At 39.7% G+C, this 19,789-nt stretch overlaps 2 protein-coding genes across 9 annotated transcripts in view; one reads left to right on the top strand and one right to left on the bottom strand.

The window, feature by feature from the left end:
* The first annotated feature begins 456 nt into the window (after nucleotides 1-456).
* nme2a (NME/NM23 nucleoside diphosphate kinase 2a) lies at nucleotides 457-4,204 on the top strand. Of its 2 annotated transcripts, none has more exons than XM_017702553.2 (5): nucleotides 457-584; nucleotides 2,122-2,254; nucleotides 3,159-3,260; nucleotides 3,511-3,623; nucleotides 3,893-4,204. In XM_017702553.2, exons 2-5 carry the CDS (start codon nucleotides 2,126-2,128, stop codon nucleotides 4,002-4,004), a joined length of 456 nt encoding a protein of 151 aa, XP_017558042.1. In that variant the 5' UTR covers nucleotides 457-584; nucleotides 2,122-2,125; the 3' UTR covers nucleotides 4,005-4,204. The 2 variants fall into 2 exon arrangements, with proteins under 2 accessions (XP_017558042.1, XP_017558034.1); XM_017702545.2 differs by lacking the exon at nucleotides 457-584 and adding an exon at nucleotides 1,577-1,717 and having other exon boundaries at nucleotides 3,893-4,203.
* The window catches only part of si:ch211-119c20.2 (caskin-2), a 57,559-nt gene continuing 41,933 nt past the window's right edge, over nucleotides 4,164-19,789 (bottom strand). For 2 of the 7 annotated variants that reach the window (XM_017702502.2, XM_017702526.2), the window contains 11 exons: nucleotides 18,166-18,336; nucleotides 17,144-17,233; nucleotides 16,649-16,782; nucleotides 14,871-14,943; nucleotides 12,058-12,158; nucleotides 11,764-11,874; nucleotides 10,913-11,014; nucleotides 10,668-10,806; nucleotides 7,414-9,072; nucleotides 7,024-7,279; nucleotides 4,164-6,109 (listed from right to left, as the gene is read on the bottom strand). In XM_017702502.2, coding sequence (XP_017557991.2) covers nucleotides 6,013-6,109; nucleotides 7,024-7,279; nucleotides 7,414-9,072; nucleotides 10,668-10,806; nucleotides 10,913-11,014; nucleotides 11,764-11,874; nucleotides 12,058-12,158; nucleotides 14,871-14,943; nucleotides 16,649-16,782; nucleotides 17,144-17,233; nucleotides 18,166-18,336 — 2,933 coding nt within the window. In that variant the 3' untranslated portion in view covers nucleotides 4,164-6,012. The remainder of the gene's footprint in view (nucleotides 6,110-7,023; nucleotides 7,280-7,413; nucleotides 9,073-10,667; nucleotides 10,807-10,912; nucleotides 11,015-11,763; nucleotides 11,875-12,057; nucleotides 12,159-14,870; nucleotides 14,944-16,648; nucleotides 16,783-17,143; nucleotides 17,234-18,165; nucleotides 18,337-19,789) is intronic. The other 5 variants (XM_017702511.2, XM_017702519.2, XM_017702533.2 and 2 more) reach the window with 5 other exon arrangements.

Below are 19,789 nucleotides of genomic sequence, written 5' to 3'. Positions count from 1 at the left end.
GAGCTTACCTTCACCAGCAGAGACGACCCCAGTCAGAAGACACAAGCACGCGTTTACTCACACACGCCACCTCGTTACGTTATTCTATCAAACGTTTCTGAGGTAGACGGAGTTTAGTTTTTGCCGTGATCCGTACCGTCTGAGTACGTCGTCTATTGCATCGTTAGGCCTTTGACCCCTGGCCCCTGAACATACCCCAGCTTACAGTTAAGTCCTTAAAGAAATAGTGAGAAAGAAATAGGAGGAAGAAAAATGCACCCGTGCCCATTTCACACTTATACAAGGTGACATCATAAAAGTGAAAAAAAAAAAAAAAGAATGAAAATTTTAAAAATAAAAAAGAAGTTTTACGAATGTTGCCGAATGTGTCTGAAGGCACAAAACAGCTTTCTTATTTATTTATTTATTTTTATTTTTCATTTTCATAGAATATTTTGAGCCGCATGGACCGTTGCTCATAACAATCAGACACAATGACCTGACTGCAGCTCGTCCCGCCCACCGTAAGCCTGCCGCCTTCTGTAGCAGCTCGGGGATTTAACTGACCACTTGGATTCTGGTCAAATCGACGGTCGTCGTTTAAGGTAAGAAACATATTCTGATGGGTGAATTTACAGCGCTCCATACGCCTCGTGTTACAAGCGCCGTGTGATGCCCACTTTGGACTGCGCGAGCTTTTTTTCCGTGCGTGTTCAGTGTAGTTCACTACTGGATCATTCCTTCTCGCTTTCATCTGTTTTTTATCCACTAGCCTGCGTCGTGTCATATCAGGGTTGATCGTCTGTGTCCAAGAGTCTCATAACGACACTTGAAAGCTTGATGAAGAGTGCGGCTCCGGAAGAGTGATATAAATAGACAGGCGGTGAGAGAGTGAGTGTGATCGAGTGAGGCCACATCACGCTGGGACTCTATAGTCATGGCGATTAGACCTGTCAGGTGCCAGAGATCCGCTCAGGAGTTATGCAGTGTGTGCCAAGAGCAGCTCCTGCTCAAACCTACAGGACGCGTGTAATAATCCCCACCTGTATTCCGACTAACCCCGCCCTCCTGTGCTAGGATTGGCTAGGAGTTCATAATATATGAAAGGACCTAAAACCGTATATGTACGTCAAAGAAAAAATGCTCAGGTAGAAGTAAATACATACCACCAAAAATAAATAAATAAATAAATAAAAATCATATAAATAAACAAACAAATAAATAAAAATAAATAAAATGTAAAAACCTGATGAAAACAGTGTCAGGGTTCCAGAACTGCAGAGGACCTCAGTACATCCAGCATCTAAGAACATAGCAAGCCTTAGGGTCTCAGTTCATCTATTCCTCAGTTTGGTCTAAACAGCTTAAAGGTAAATGGTGTGAACAGCAGCAAAACAGTCTGAGTACTGGACCAGCTGAAAGAAGTCAAATTAAACCCAAAAACAGTGAAACTTAATGTGAATGATAATGTGGAACTGTCTAAGAATTATAATTTGAAAAGACAGTTTGCAAAAAATGCCACTTTCAATCAATCAGTGCAGGCAAACCTTACAAGCCAATCCTAATGTAGGAGGGAGGAGCTGATCAGAACATAGGTGGCAATTCCAGTGACAGGGCAGTGAGGAGCTGAGTGTCCATGCATCCTGGCGCATGAGGGTTAATGGGATATGGGCTCAGGGGCTCCGGCACCCTGTCAGCCCAGTCAAACTCCACAGCAATGCACCACCTCTACTGCTCCGTAAGTCTTGATCTCAGCAATGATCAGAAACAGTTTCTTACTCAGTTTCATGTACTTAGGTACAGTTTAATGGATTTCTACTCTGCTGAATGTTTTCAAATGGTATCATTTCCTTGGACCTCATTTCATTCTCTTCTGTCTTTAGACTGCTACAGTTTTGTTTCAAGCTTTGGCATTTTATTTTAGACCAGAAGCATCTAAAACAGAGAAGACTTACAACTAACCAACTTTAGTTCCTGCACAGGCAGATTGCTGGAAGAATTAAGAGGTTGTTTGGTGGCTACTTAAGTCATTATTTCATTGCGGTTTCCTTTTAATTGAGGATGGTTTTAGGCTGCTTTGCCCACCTCTGCCAGTCACTCTGTCAGTGCATTTGGAAAAAGTGTGACCTCACTGTGTTTCAGTCCAATGGCCAGTAAGCAGGAGCGCACCTTCATTGCCATCAAACCTGATGGAGTGCAGAGAGGACTTACTGGAGAAATTATCAAGCGTTTTGAACAGAAAGGATTCAAGCTGGTGGGCATGAAGTTACTCCATGTAAGTTAAGTGCGAGGAACTAATTTCATTTTCATTTATTATTTATGCATTGATCTTATTTCATGTTATAACCTTGACCTAGCTTGTTACAGGCCTTTGTTCATGTTTTTCACATTTACAGGACAAATAATGTCCTAACATTTCTGAATAGTAGGATTGCAATGTGCTCTTTTGCTTTATTTTGCTAATGGTTAGTTAGCAGTGACATCTGCAAAAGTGAAGGAAGTGTTTGACCTTCTGCAGTGTACAAAGAGGCTGTTGCCTTAATTCTATGGTCTATTCTAAGCCATTCTACTTAAGGTGACTGCTACTGAGACTTGATCCCTCCTTTCCTGTGTTATGCTGCTCATCTACACTTAGCACTACACTCCAATTAGCACCATTTGTTAGCCTACATTCCATAACTGCCATATAACTCCATATCTCCAGAATTCAATGGATTTCTTTCCTAATCTCTGTTGAAGCCTAACCGTAGACTAGTCGAAGACTAGAACAAGACTAGAACATTGGTCCAATGTAGGATACAGTTGCTACTTTACATGAAAGGGCATAAACGTACTTTTAATATAAGTTAATGTTAAGAGATTTTATTCCAAACAATAATGGAGCATTTCTATTGGTTCGTTTATCATGAAATGTCTACACAATGATGTAGGAAAACTGGAGGTACCGGTATTGTGAATGGTGAAATTTATCATTAGTGCTTTGACAATGTTTCTAATACATCAAGGTCAGATATCAGTGATCCATTATATGTTGCTATTGTTGTTATTGAATAGAGTAGAAAGATAGTAGAAGGAGATGGATGGATATGTGTACAATACACAATAAGGTTCTGTGGACAATTTATTTGTCTTTTATTCATCTTACAGTGTGACTGTATGTGTGTGTGTGTGCGATGCAGGCCAGTGAGGACCTTCTCAAGCAGCACTATAGTGACCTGAAGGACAGGCCGTTCTTCCCTGGTCTTGTCAGTTACATGTCCTCTGGCCCTGTGGTTGCCATGGTGAGCGAGATAATCTATTTATACTTCTTACCATCTCTGAGGAGCCACATTCACTTTGAAGTACAGTTTAAATTACATTTGATGGCCATGAAGCAGCTCACTGTCAATAGTAATAATTCTATTCTTTTGCCCAAATACATATACATGAGAACATTAGAACAGCATGTACAGGCTGCTGTCAGGTTTGTGGAAAATTTGACAAAAATGTATATTTTGTTTGTGTTAATGTGTTTCTGTGTTACCCTGTCAGGTTTGGGAGGGATGTAATGTAATAGAAACAGGAAGAGTAATGCTGGGTGAGACTAACCCTGCTGATTCTAAGCCTGGGACAATTCGAGGTGACTTCTGCATCCAAGTTCTCAGGTAAGATCCAATTGTGTCATTTACCCCAAAGCTAGTTTTCAATCTGTAGTTAGAAACTAGTGCTTGAAGGCTTGGAAAGTTTGAGCTCTGAAAACAATAAAACTCACATCAGCTTTATGCTCAGAGTGAAGTTTCTCTGAGTATGAAGGTGTGAATATCTGGAAGTCATAAGCTGTATCTGTTTAATCAGTAATGAGGTTTGAGCCAAGCGACACCCACATTATTCCTGCTGTGCAGGCTTTTTCTAAGACACTTTGTCTCTGTTTCAGGAACATCATCCATGGGAGTGATTCTTTAGACAGTGCCAACACTGAGATCAACCTGTGGTTTAAGCCAGAAGAGCTGTGTGACTACAGTAAATGTCATGACGACTGGATCTAAAGGATTTTTTCCCCCGGGCTTTCTTTTCCTTACCTTCTCTTTTCTTGATCTTCATTTTTTTTTGTGTTTGTGGAGTTGTTTCCCCTTTCCGATCAACCTTCAGACTGTTCATAAAAACCACAAAACACCATTTTATTATTTTTAAAGCTTTTTATAGAATATTTTGCATACTGGGAAAGTAGCACAGTAGCCTGTTTCAAATGTACTGTAAATGTAAAGTTTTCATCTGCAAATAAATGCCATTACAGAACACATAAAACAGTTTCTTTATTATTAAATAGCATTTTAGATGCTTCTCTCTTAAAATAGCAGTCACTTTATTATTAATGGTGTATACCATTATGGGCCCACATTGATATACAGTTCTGTCTGTCTTAGTACTGATATAGCAATACCATGCAAACAGCACTACAGTATTTAGAAACATTTACAAAGGAGTATACAGTAGTATACACTGAACATATGCTGAACTAGATGCCTTTATAAAGTTAATTAAAAATATGAATATCATAAGCTATTTTATATAAAATCTATAGTTATTGGTTGATACAGTTATAAAAAAAATAACATGCAAGTTTAGGAAGCTCTATTCCTCTTGCAATCACAAGTCAATATATCTGATTCATTTGGATTGTGTAAACAAACAAACGAACAAACAATCAAAGGTTTTCAAAACATGTATACTGTACATGCAAGGTCCACAATAATCTAAAATAAAAGGCAGACTACATATAGTGCATACACTTCATGAAAAGTGCAAAACAATGGGTCAAGCTAAAAGCACAAGCAGATTTGGATGTTTATTTCTTTTTCCAGTGAATTCTGACATTTGGATATCTAGCATGGGCTTTCTGTGTGTTTTTTGCCTATGTTTATTCAAATATGTTGAAATTCAAGAGCAATGGACACAATGTTTCCCTTTTGGTAAATCTGGTTAAAATGATTTCATTGCTTCTACTAGCACTTTTCAACTGGAAATTCCCCATTTACTAACATTAAAAATCAAGGATGCAAAAAGAAACACATGCAACAAAAAACGCCTCTTTTAATCATGATAAAACTATGAATGTTCATTATTAACACCACTAACAACTCAACTACTGGAGAACTATAGTGCTTATATAGTACAATTTTAGGCCATAAGAATGTGCTGTTTGTTCTGATAACTCTGATAAGTTATTTAAGAATAGTACATTTGATAGACAAGTGCTCTTGTTTGCAAACAGTGGACCCTTACATAATGGTCCTTTTATAATCCTGCAAGTAGTGTCTGAAAAACTTGGTCCACAGAATTTCTGTGCTATTAGTCATTTTCACACTTGTGCAAGTATGGCTGAATCGATTATATTTTACCTGGCTGGTTGGTTTTAATATGTATTCTCATATGAGCAGACCTGGTAATCTTTATGCACACATAAGAGCAGTAGCTAGCATGTGTATGGACAGTATTACAAGTGAAGTGACATGTACTGTTAGGTCTGAATGAAGGAGAGGTCAGACACTAGCTTCGTTTTCACGTTCCCATGCCTAGAGGGGCATGGTCTGTGTGCAACAGGAAATTAAAGTGTTTCTTCTCAAAGAGTTCTGACATGGTACGTTCAAAAAAGGAAATGCTATAAAGCACTGGCAGGAACAGAAAGGACACACTTCTGTCCTGGTGAGCCAACAGAGCTGATAAGCTAGACACTGGTGGGAGCCTCACATCTCACTGCATCATCTCTCCACTGATGCCCCTCCAGGACTAAGCCATGTTGCAAGCCCACAGGTTTTTATTCCACCCAGGGGCCAGACTGCAGTCTGTAACGGCATGGCTCCTTGAATTTGGTGATTTAGTGCCCATCTGGAACTAAAGCCATCACTCAGAAGCAATAAGTGAAGAGTAAATCTGAGAGAGCCACATAGGCTGAGGAGTTTTTCACAGAGATCCCACACTCCTAAGGGGCACCCAAAATCCTCTCTGTATAGCTGAGGATGGTTCATGATGGAGTAGAGGAACGGCAGAATGGGGTCAGTCCAACATGGCATCCAGCTGGTCAGCAAGATCATCAAACATGTTCCCGATGTCATCCAGAATGTTGCCTGCTGACTTCACTGTGTAAATGCCACTGCAACAAGAAAGAAGAGAGCACGAACAAGGTCAATGTAATCGTCCATATGTCCCATATGCATTTGTGTGAATACCTGTAGAGCATAGAGTACTGTGCAAAATTCAGAGACCACCTTTCATTTATTTGGTTTCACATCAAAATGGCCATTAAGTACACTTTCCAGGAGATATTTCTGAGGAGATTAGATATAAAATAACCTAATTATATAAGGCAGGGGAAGGTCAAAGGAAATTAAGTGAGTTCCAAAAAACATTAACAGATATAGAAAAAATAGAACTGAAAACTGAAAGCAAGTCTCCTGAAAGAAATGGAAGCTGTCATAAAAGCAAAAGGTGGATACACTAAATACTGAAAAAAATCTATATTATATTGTTTCAGCTTCTAATAATTTTTTTGTGAAATGATTGTTTCTGCTTTTTCCAGATGCAGAAAAATGAATAACTTGTACTTAATGGCTGCTTTTACTGTAAATAAATACATGCAAAATGGTCTCTGTATATTTTAAAGGCCCACTTTGACTTTTGTTTGAGTAAAGGTATATGAAAGTAACTCCACACTAAAACAGCTAACAGGAGAGGATGGATGTTGTTGAACATGTGCTAGCACTGAAAAGACATGAGGGCAGTTTGTCTTAAAACAGGAAGAGCTTGTCACTATGATACCGTCTGTCTCTTCCCATGGGTCCATGATATTTATACATCGTTCTTGCCTTTAATATCACCATCTGTACAACAATCTAATCTTATCCATCTAAACCAGCCTCTAACAGTGCACATAAAGCCTGATTTACTTCCCTTCTCTTATGAATGAAATGAATGCTACTAATAACCAAGGATTATATATTGTCAGCTGTGCTGTTATAGAGAGGAGCTAGATCATTATTCCATTTTATGGGTTTTTATGGGTGTTACCTGTCCGTCTGATCCTCTTGAGCTAACTTTTTCTCCACAACCTTCAGTGCTGCCTCCAGAGAAGTACTGGTCTGTTCTAGCCGCTTGTGAACCAGCTCGTCTGGGCCCTGTCCTCGAGCTTGGGGCTGCACTCTGCTGTTCTGGTCAAGAGGTCCACGGATAGGAGGACAGACTGCCACGGAGCCAGACGGAGAGGAAAGAGTAAAGGCAGGGTTCTGCCCCATTCTGACACACATCCCAGGGGGAGATCCATCTACTAATAACAGACAACAATCATATAACATCCTTAAAACTACAGACATTGACTGTACTTGAAAAATACATAGGTCACTTACTCATTAAATTCATAGACAGAGACAGTTAAGGGCAGTGGTGCAGAAACTACATTACCTAAAGGGGCTGCAGCAGAATGACGGGTAGGTTTACAGGGAGTGGGAGGCTTCTGAGGAGAAACTGGTTTAGGGCAGACATTCTGTTTGAGGAGATTTCTTGGTGGTCCACCATTCTGAAGACAGGGTGAGATTTTCTCAGCCCCTGGGACGCTCTGTGTGTTCTGACTGGCAGTGAGCGGTTCCTTCTCTCTCGGTTTATGCCTCCTCTTCACCGTGTCTGACTCTGTCAGGTTGAACTCAGGCGACTCTAAGGAGGATTTGGGTGGCTGTGTGGGTTTCTGGGATTCAAAATTGACTTCAGTGTCCGTCTTAACCAGTGCTATTTTTGGTCTCTGTTTTATGGTCACTTTTCCTTCCTCGGCAAATGGAATGCTCTCACACAGAGTCCCTTGAGGGGACACAGAAACTACATGCTCTTGTTTTGCCTGAAGCTTCTTGTCCTGCTCAACAGATTTTACTCCACAAAGCTCTTGGTCAGGCTCATTTGAAAAGGGCTCACCGGTGGTCCTTCTTCTGCTACCTGTAGTCATAACTGGGGTGGCGTTTGAGACGGGTTTGAAAGTGGGGCTGCTGTGAGTTTTAGTGGGGCTTCCTCCACTGCCCTCTAGCCTGGCTGCAATGCTGCGTACACTTCCTGCACTGTCTGTATCCACCCCGCTGCTATTTACTGTGCTTGGGGCAGAGCTCATGCGCTTTGGTGGGGGAGGAGGTGGCCCCTTCCTCCTGGCACGTATTGCAAAGGAATGACTTCGGCCTACATGGTGCTCGCTGGCAGCAGCAGGTGGGTGGCTGCGACCAGGCTTGCGTGTGAGCGTGGCGTAAGATGCCAGGTTGGCTGATGGTGCTGGCGCCTCTTCTTCCTCAGCCTCACCGTCAGACAGGGCATAACGCGACAGACTCTGGGAACGTTTCTTTGGGCGGTGGATTTCTCCACTGGGCTGTGCAGGTCTGGTGGGTCTAGTACGAGCCTGGTCTGAGCTGATGTTCTGTGGTTGAAGGTAGCTGAAGCCCCTTGTGATGGGGGAACCATGGGGAGCAATGAGTTGAGGCAGTGCTGTGGAAACTCCAGGCCTGGGCTTGGACTGGACAGCAGGGTAAATGAAGCGAGATGCCTTACTTGGAGTTATGGGTGGCGTCTGTGTTGATGAAGGGCTGGCAGGTGGAGGATGATGCTGCTGCTGTAGAGGCAGTGCTGGTAGCATCTTTGTAGGTATTACTTGGCATTCAGAAATGGCATAGCGATCCTTGCAGGGGCTGTTACCTGGGCTCAGATTCTCATCCGAGCGGCTGTGAGGGGTGACAGATGCCAGGGGGCGTTCCTGAGACCGACCAGAGCCCCATGAACGTGTGCTTTCTTGGCTGACAGACACAGCTGTCTCACTCACTGCAGCACTTAGGTCCACTTGGCAGCCTGCATAGCCACTCTGGGTCATGGCGCTCTGGAGCTCAGCACTTAGCTCGCTGTCCTGGAAGGTGAGCATCTTGGGTGACAGAGGAGAGGAAGGGCCATCGGCGTTATCGGGTGGCTCGATCGCCACCAGCTCCAGGGTTGGAGGGGCTGTCCTTTGTAGCATCCCCTGCCCCTCAACCTGATTCTTTTGTGCTTTCTGCACATCACACAGCCTCTTCACTGCAAGCATCATCTTTTTCTGGTGCCCTGTAGGACATCCAGGCCACATGGTTCAATATATAGTACACACTTAACATAAAGCTAATTCACTTATTTTTAGGTTCAAAACAATTTCTGAGTGTGAAGTCAAATGTTAAGTTGTTTTTAAGTTGTTAAAAACTAAAGAGCCCCAATTATATGCTACATATCCAGTGTATATATACAACTCCAATTCCAATGAAGTTGGGACGTTGTGTAAAACATAAATAAAAACAGAATACAATGATTTGCAAATCCTTTTCAACCTATATTCAACTGAATACACTACAAAGATATTTAATGTTCAAACAGATCATTTTATTTTTTTTACCACTGTGTACCACTGTGTTACATCACCTTTCCTTTTAACAACACTCAATAAGCGTTTGGGAACTGAGGACACTAATTGTTGAAGCTTCGTAGGTGGAATTCTTTCCCATTCTTGCTTGGTGTACAACTTCAGAATGATGTTGGTTTATAATGCAGTGCCGCCTGAGGGATCGAAGATTGAAACCATTCAATGTTGGTTTTCTGCCTTGCCGCTTACTTGCAGAGATTTGTCCAGATTCTCTGAATCTTTTGATGATATTATGGACTGTAGATGATGAAATCCCTAAATTCCTTGCAATTGCATGTTGAGAAACGTTGTTCTTAAACTGTTGGACTATTTGCTCACGCAGTTGTTTACAAAGTGGTGAACTTCGCCCGTCCTTGCTTGTGAATGACTGAGCCTTTCAGGGATGCTCCCTTAATACCCAATCATAACACTCACCTGTTTCCAATTAACCCGAATATTTTGACAACCAAATGTTTTGTTGCCCCTGTCCCAACTTCTTTGGAATGTGTTGCAGGCATCAAATTCAAAATGAGTGAATATTTGCAAAAAACAATAAAGTTTATCCATTTGAACATTAAATATCTTGTCTTTGTAGTGTATTCAATTGAATATAGGTTGAAAAGGATTTGCAAATCATCGCATTATGTTTTTATTAATGTTTTACACAATGTCCCAACTTCATTGGAATTGGGGTAGTGTGTGCGTGTGTGTGTGTGTGTGTGTGTATATATATATATATATATATATATATATATATATATATATACACACACACACTAGTATATGTAATATATAATTGTGGCTCTGCATATATACTAGTAATTATATTTTGCTATTTCAAGTATCCATGAAACTGAATTGGTTTCCATGAAGGCAATCAAGGAGGGTATTGATGATATATCATTATACACTATGTCAGGTTGTTAAGCAATCTCAAATAAACTCAGTGTACTTTCTGTCATTGTATGACATGCTGATATCTATAAACAGACAAAAGTAAAAAAAATCCATACTGCTGTTTTGGCTATGCAAAATCCTCATTTTTCTAGACAGCAATATACAATATAATGTTAGAAACTACATTAGCAAGACTGTTAATGTATGGTTTGAGGCAAGTTTTTACTGATTTAGGCATGCATTTTGAATGTTAATCAGTAGGACATAAACTTCTAACAGGTGTTTGCTACATTAACAGTATAAAGATAATATTTAATGCAGTAGAAACATAAGGAAACACAGAGGTTTTTAGCTATAAATCCATCTGTACCCAGCTTGTTGATGCCGATTTCCTGCAGATCCTCCCATGTGATGTCTCGCACAATGCTAACAGAGTCGTAGCCATTCTCTGCCAGCCTCTTCTGATACTGAGAAAGCCCAATAGTTCCAAGCCATTCACCAATGTCGGACTGAAAAAGGCCATCAGGAACAAGAGTACTGTATTATTCAGACACAAACTCTTCACTTGTTTTTTGTATATAAATGCGTACAAGACAGCATTCTTAAAAACCTTACCGGAATGTAATCTGGTAGCCACTCTGGGATGTGCAAGTGGCTGATCTCCATGGAGATTTTCTTGCGATGGCCTGGCTTTGTTATACCAATGGCTGTGAGATCCTAACATTAGAATATCAATATTATGAGATAAATGATAATATTTTCTGAGTTCTAACTGATTTTCCAAACAATTAGAAACAGTTGGACAGTAGGTGCACTTTACTGATCCCAAAAAGACATTTTTGTGCAACAGTTGCTGAAAACATCTGAAAAATCTAGTTTCTACTATTTTTTATTTTTAAATAGTTTGGAGAGATTATAAGATTATTCAACTTATTATTTGTAGATGTTTTCACTTTTTAAGTCATTATATCTACTAAAATGGTCACATTCAATTATGGATCAATTTGCTTGTTTTAAGACAAACTTCTAGAAATAAATTAAATACTCATACTATATATTTACGACAATCTTAAAGTAAACAATTCAAAAGTAACATATTTTGTTGCTTTTCTAAATAAAAAAAAGTTAACATGTCCTCTACAGAGCCTTGTTGATGCCTTGTAAACAAATTTATGACAGACTGTTTAGCAGCTTAGTTTACAAATATATAGACTATATGGACTGGTTACAATGTTTAACATATTAGACCAAACTCCTTTATTGATAAAAAGCAAGGGAAATTAGTTTGTTATGATATAGGATCTTTAAAATGTTTTAAATTGCCAATATGTTTTTTTTTTTTTTTTACATTAACCATGATAAATACACAAATACAATTACCCCTACTATATATGTACCACACACACTACACTACGGTATGTGATAACAATAAACGATCAGGATGCTGTATAGTAGTAGTAACTTACCTCTGGAGTCATTCTACTAATGGTAGGCACATCGTAACCAGCTGTGAGGAAATTTGCTGTGTACTGCTCCAGCTGAAACTCACTCAGCCACTGGTAAATGGCCTCGGCATCCTGAGATGCAAAAACATACATTACAACTACAGCTAAGGAAGACTTACAAGCTTTGCATACATAATACAGTTTGTAGAAAGTGATATATAGTAAGAGTATTTCAGCTAAATATGTAAAATGAATTATCTGTATTAATTTAAAATAAAGAACATTAGGAAAACGTTTCATTTATAATGCACACACCCTGCCCTCTAGTAGCTGCTCTGGACGGATGTGAACATATGGACTTAAACCATGCTCTCCAGCCCTGGAGCTGCTCAGAGCCTGCCTACGACCTGGAGCTCCTGCAGGAATCACACACACACATACACACACACACACACACAAAATTGCACACACCGACACAGAAGATAGTACTTTTTTGTCAGTGAAAGGTTGCTTATACTCCACAGAGGCAGTTCTACCTCTAGTAAACAGTAACAAAGGCCTGTAGCATCATGTGTACATGTGCTTTTATTGTATTTCCAGCTTTTTTGTGGCAGTGAGCAGAAGCACCATGTTTCAGCAGCCTGGATAGCTGTAGAGCTGTAGTTGTAGAACTGTAGACACTGTTTTCCACTTCAGCCTGAACTGGTCATCATGGAACAGCACAGCCAGTGACAGTGAGAAAAGAGCAAAATGACCCTGCAGCAAATTATCTGAGTGACTGAATATGTGTCTGTGTGTGTGTGTGAGTGTGTGTGTGTCTGTGCGTATAAATGATTTCAGTACAAAAAGCCTGCACCAAGTACTTGACACAGTTGGTGCTTGACATAACAGCAGCAGTGTGTCTAAATGGTTTTTGCAATACACTCATGTTTATGCATGAAGCTGCACACTTGCTTTACAACGGCAACAACATATAAAATGTCACAAAATTAAACTGATTCCTGAAACCCAAACTTGAGATTAAGTCTATAAGTTCTTGTATGTTCTTATCTCTTACAGTTTTCACTCTGGTAGAAGATTCATGGCACTGAACACAACTGGTCATGCTAACAGTTATTTATTTAATTTTTTTACGCCATGGCTGTAAATTGATCCACAAAGTATTACAGTATAAATGACCAAATACTCTGTCATATGGAGTAAATATAATGAGAATGTATCTCTTCAGAACCTGAACAGACATTTGTCATTGTCTCCCACACATAAGGCTATACTTTCCTTGGCCTTTCCAAGTATGTTTATTTCCCATTTTAACAATTTCTAATTTTAACAAATTCTGAAAAAAACTGGATTGAAATGTATTAACATGGGCACACTTTGCATAATATGAGACAATATGACACTGCGCAACATGAAGCATATCAGCTGCGTGTTTTTTGGCATTTCTATGAACCAATACTGCATTTTCTAGACTGCTTATCCTTCTGGGTTGCAGGGAGTGCTGGAATCTATCACAGCGGTCATTGGGCGGAAAACCCAGTACAAAACTTACATTACAAAATTACATGATAACACAAAACTTATTTAAGTAAAACTTATTCAACTAAAAAGATCATTTAAATGAGATTAGATACTAGAATACACCCTCCTGAAGGTTTAGATTGGACATGTAGGAAACACTGTATATGTTCATATATTCATCTCATTTTGGCTCTTTTGGCTTTTTCATTGTATCACTATTTAGTATATGTAAGGCAAAATAACTCATTTTCTCTTACCATACTAAATTAATTAATTCTATTTCCCCCCTCTATTCATTATGTCATATTTTGTCTTGAATGTTTGCTAACAGTTTCGTGTAGTGTTGGGATGTTTAGTATGTTATATCATACATGTGTGCACTTAGCAATACAACTTTCTTATATGTGGAATGTGGTTACTCGGCAAAGTAAAACTGATTTTAATTTCAAGCTATATGGTAAATCCAAAGGTACCCAAATCGCCCTTCTAGTTAATGTATTCAGAAACTTTAAGGTGAACCCATTGTTGACACCAGCGTTGAAGTGCACATACGCAACTTATACTTTCCATAGAAGACAGTGACAATAACATGGGATGCAGCCGCACATGAGCCTTAAGATTTATAAAGTTACCATGCCCAGCGCCAAATGTTAGCTAAAGGGGTATAAAGCCCCCCCTACCAATGGGCTTGGATTGGCGTTTTCTATCCAGAACTGATCAGCCAACATCAGTACTTGGCCTCACTGATACTTTTGAGGTTCAATACAATCAAATCCTCACATTAATGCTCCAAATGGAGCCTTCCCAGAAGAGAGGAGGCAGTTACTGTAGCAGCGAGGGAACAATTAATACCCTATTAACACCACTGATTTCAGAAGAAACATTAGATCAGCTGGTGTCTACAAACTTTTGAACAACTACTCCAACAACTGTACAACAGCACAACTACACTTGATTCTGATATTAAGAAACATAAAGCTGGTAATCTATTAAGTACAATCCTGACAATTCAAACAACCAATCTTCTTAACAAAGTGTGAGACAAACAGAAAACCTGTACTACACATCCTACAGAACAAGTGGAAAGCGACCCATTTCAGACATATTAGTCGTCATATCTTACCTCTGTAAAATAAACTGAATTTCAGCAAGTTTCTTGATTTCATCCCTACTCTAGATCCTAAAGATCTCGCATTTAAGTTCCATTGGAATCAGACAGGCATCATCCTTTACTCTTCTCTTTTCTTCTCCTTACAGTCTGAGTATTTACCACTCTACCACTTTCCCCCTCTCTCTCTCCATGTGGCCACCTCCTTTCTCGTCCCTCCTCCCATGGAGTAATCTGACCATGCCTAGAATAGCTTAGACCTTTCCAGCTTGTGTCCCTTTTTCTTTTTCTAATATGTAACAAATGGCTTGCTTCATTACTTTTTATTATACTTTTTATGTGGAGCAACATATTTTGTTTATCTGTTAGGGAAACAGACATTGATCTTTCTCTTTGTGCCATTCATCTTAAAGTCCAAACACAGCAAAACTGTCTTATTTAGTATATATAGCATATTTAGTCCAGAGTACATAAGAAATGCTTATCAGAGTGCACTGACCTGCAGGCTCTGGCTTGCTGAGGTCAGGAGTCAGCTTGTGCTGTTCAACAGATTCACCAGCAGAGGGCGACATCTGCACAAAAAAAGACATGAGATTTCTAAGACAATGGAGAAAGCAGCACTGAGTGTATTATAGCAGAAGCTTTAAATATTTATAAATATCATTAAGAGATCTTAAAGTTATGTTCTAATTTCTGTTCCAACTAAGCTAATCATATTCAGTGGGCTTTTAGGCTTTCTGATGGACATTTCAAATGATAATGCACTGAAAATATGTGAAGAAACACAATTAACTTAGTTACTGTTCATGGCCTGTGTTACTGAGCAGATATCATGTATCTTCACTGAGCAGTCACAGCCCTTATTTTACAGCATCACTTATTATTTTATTACATGTTTTGGGAAAGTTTCTAACACATGCCAAGTGACCAACCTAAATGGCTGTAGCAAAATATTTTCTGGGATAACCTGTGACTTTTTGGATAACTGTAAAATTCTCAGCCTCAGCTAGTAATTATATGTACACACTAGTGCTGGCCCATATTAGGAATTCAGGGTCTGAGCTGATTTGATTCTCAGAAATGAATGGTGTTCTAGAAAACCGCTACTGTTGTTTCTTGTGGTAAAATACGCCATTTTTATTCACTTATGATTTATTAATTGTGTTTATTTAAATTGTTCCAAAGCCAATATCTTCTGCTATATGGACATTCTTTGTCTCAAAGTCGCTAGATCCTCTGAAATACCAGGTCATTAAGGAGCCAAAACACAATGATTGCTACAAGTCAGCTAACTGCTAGGGACTGAATTTACATCATTAGACTGGCCACCTCACCAAATTACCCCATGCAAACCAACAAGCTTTGACAAATGTAATGTGGTTTTGGTGATTTTAGGCTGCAGTTTGCATAGCTGGTGTTGGTATATAACAGTGTTGAAGTTCAACCGTAGACTTACTTTCATGCAACATCAATTCAGTGCACAGGAGTGTTCACTTGCTTATAGTACATATATACCATTACTTTGGACTGCTAAATGACCTCTAAATTCAGAGGACCCAGTGACACTTGGAGGGAAAATTTACACAGGACAAAATATATTGACTTTAGGCCATTTTTGTTTACCACAGCATGTGACATGAGTTCCTGGCATGGTTATTACACCAACAGAATAGATACAATACACAAAAGGCCTGACTTTAGAGGTCTATGAAACATTTTGTGCTAAATGTGGGTGGGAGCAAACAGAAATTCGTAAATCAATACAACATCTCGCAAAGGCACACCTCAAAGTAGGGAGTAACAGTGTGCTCAGCAGCACTGTTCCACAGACAACAAGCTTGTCAAATAGCCTATGGATGTAACATAAATTAGCATGTCTGTAAAGTTCCCCAAAATCCTCTAAATAAGTGTGCAGACATGTGGCGCATGTTTCCTTGTGTTAATGATTTTACTCTGGACATTAAAAGAGCACAGACTAGAGGAATATGGGGGGCCAGGTTTTAGAAGAGGTATACACTTCTTTGCAGTGGATTTTCCTGCAATCCAGCACTAAAAGTTTTGCCAGTCGTTCCCAGAGGCGGATTCTTTCTATGAGATCACGTCTGGCCCTGTGAGACTTCTCTTTACACTGTCTGAACACTTTATGGAAATAGATGTCTAGAAAGTTTGAAAAGCTGCACAAAAAGATGATATGATTTTTTCTTCCTTCTTTTAAAAAGTTCTCCTACACAGTTTCAGAGACAGCACTGATATGCTTCTTTAGAGCATCTAGCACACCTTGTTGATGTCCTGTGTGATTGTGCTGGAGTGGTACTGTACATTGTGTGTAAAGTTGCCTTCAGTGCTCTGACCACTGCCAGCACTACGACTGCTTCCAACACTGCCGGCACTTCCAACACTGTTTCTGTCTCCTGAGAGAGAACATAGAGAGACAAAGACAGAGAGGGAGAGGGAAGGAGAGACAGTCAGTAAGACAGATGCTTTGTGCATAAAATAGTATTGAAGGGAGAAGTAGTAGTCACTAACTAAAGGAGAGGTGAACAGTGGTTTGCAGGTGTGCAGCTAGAACATAAAAAGCGTGTTAAGACTGGGGTTGGGAGAACTCTCGTCTAAGGTTGCACGCTTTAACTCGTCATGGCCAGGTCCACAAATCATCACTCCTGAGCATGTGTGCTCGCTGCTCTCCTGAGCACGAGGACCAGCAGGGGGTGAGAGGCATGTGATGACAGGCTGGGGTCACACTGAAGATGGACAGGGGTGGGCAACTCTTACCGGTCTGAGAGGTCCTGAGGACCCAAATATCCTCTGGCTCTTTGGGGCTAGCTGGTATACACAGGGCACTGGGGCTGTCGGGAGGTGAACCTAGCAAACACAAACACTTTAAAGGCTGAAAGGGTGAAAGGTGAAACCTGTGGGGGTCTGTGGGCCCAGTGCTCAACCATAGAGTCACAATGTGCAGCCTGAGTAAAACTTGGTGAAGGTCGGGCCTTGGGAGCTGCCTCCAAAAGGTTACAGTGGATTGGTGATGTGGCCCAAAAGATTCCACACAGGGTATAGGGAAGTGGAATGTCAGTCACTGATGGGGTGCTATTATCATCTGTCCTCTTATAGTAATATCATTACTTAGAAACCTTGGGTATTTCACAAAGGAGGATTTTTCAGTAAGTCAGTAATTACATAATAATTACAAAGTAATTAATGCAGTTACATTACTTTACATTCAAATTAAAATTTGGATTAATTTTGCACAAAAAGTAAGTTTTTGTTTGTTTTGATTTTGGTGTCAAGAAATGATAAACATGACAAAAAAAAAATCAAGATTTTTATTTTAAAGGTAATTTTTTTATTTTAAATGTAAAAACTATAATTTGTTCTACTTTAAAATTCTGCATTTTCAGAAGAATTTCTCCACTTGTTTCAATGAGCTTCGAGTAAGAAATAATATCAAAACATATTAAATATCATTAAAATCAAAATGCTTTTGTTATCGCTGGAGATTATTATGATGTTTCAAGATTATGCCTAAAGTTATGACTGTCCAATAGTAACATCTCTCTTCTTATTAGACTGCACCAACTACTGCCTGTTGTTCCCTGCCTTACCTTGAAATCCTGCTTTGTGACACACTGTCCTGAAGAAGAGGAGTCTTGTGTGTATGTGAGAGAGGCAGAGCATGCATGTATGCATATCTACCTCAGTACCACTGCTAGCGTTTGTGCATATCATTAAATCTTGACAGAGCTTGTGTTTTCCAAGCACATTTACGAATGACTGAACAGTATAGCCTACAGTACCTGGGTGCTGATCCAGGCCATTTTGTCGAGGTAAGGCAGGATGAGTGGATGCGTACAGGGTGTAAGAGTCATCTGTGTGGGGGGCAGGATGAGGGCTGCGGGGGGAAGGGACTCTGGCCAGTGTGTGATGTCTTTGGCTGGGCAGTGAGGCCTGACGAGAGAGAGTGCCCCCTACAGACACAACATGGAAACACATGATGAATTCTGATCAGCCCTTAAATTCATCATCAGTTATGAAGAGACGGTCACTGTAATGAACAAACAAGACGCTCATATCCTTGTTGGAACTAGGACTGTTACGATTAAACTTTGATTAAAAGAAAAGGTGTAATATACCCTCAAGGGTACAACAATGGTTTTAAGATCCAATTGTACACCTTAAGTAAGTTTTAAAGGTAAAAATGGATTATGGCACAATTATATTCCCAAACTAAATACACCATCATATCCAAAGGTTTAAACACTCATGGTAAATTTACATGTTCTGTTGATTTTCTAATCCTAAAATCTGCTCATTTTAGTGCACAATTTTGATTTGTTTGCTGAGTTTAACATATTCGAAGAATAAAACATCAATATAAAGTGTGCCATAACTTTTGCACAAGTCACATTTTATGTTTTATCAATATGTTAAATTTAACAAATAAATAGTAATTGTGCATTAAAATGTACAAAAGTGTGTTCTCTCTAAGGGATGTCTTTTATCATATAGAAAATCAACAAAATCCATTTTTATTGTTTTGCCTTTTTTAAAACTCTATTACTTATTACTTGATTAATTGGTAGATTATTTGATTGTTAATCAGTATTAACAGCCATAGTTGGAACAAACAAGACCAAAGTGCATAGTGGCAATGCACAGTGAGATAAAGTAGAGCGGTATTTGATCAGTGCGTGTTTTGGGCTCATCATCTCCAGTTCAGCAGTACTGAGGCAGAAGCTTACCGTGGAGGCTCATTTTGTGCAGGCTGCAGGATGCTGACACCATGACATGGTAGAGTGCTTATTCTGCCTCTTTGCCCTCCCCATCTCTCTCTTTCTCTCTTTGTCTCTCTCTCTCACACACACACACACACACACACACACACACACACACACACACACACACACACACACACACACACACACAAACACGCACACACACACACACACACACACACACACACACACACACACCCCTACACACACCTACACACACACACACAAAACGTCAACAGATCCTCATTTCATTCCTCAGCTCAGATTTTCTGCTCAGACCCTTCTAGCTCTGAGCCCGCAACCCTTCTATAGAGGCTCAGGGCTTTACAGCTGATCTGACAGTCCCCAGTATGTCCCTGTTAATCCTATTAGAGATAGTGTGAGTGTGTGGGTATGAGTGAAACAGTGTGTGTAAGCATGTGTGTAGACAACTTTATCAATGGACCTCATGTTTTGAAAAACCCTGCTTGTAAAAGCAAGTTTGCATTCTTTTGAGTACAGATTCTCACCCAGAATTGGTGAACTGGATTTCATTTAGTTCATTTCCATTCAAAACAGCCATTCAATAAGGATGTGTATTCTGACTAACTTTGATATTCTAGTGTCCATAAGAGTTAATAAACGCATATCCAGGTAACCACAGAGA

Source organism: Pygocentrus nattereri, chromosome 13 (genome assembly GCF_015220715.1).
Source record: "Pygocentrus nattereri isolate fPygNat1 chromosome 13, fPygNat1.pri, whole genome shotgun sequence".
Lineage (NCBI taxonomy): Eukaryota > Metazoa > Chordata > Actinopteri > Characiformes > Serrasalmidae > Pygocentrus > Pygocentrus nattereri.
Note: the sequence above shows the minus strand (reverse complement) of the source record. Positions and strands in the feature narration are given on the sequence as shown.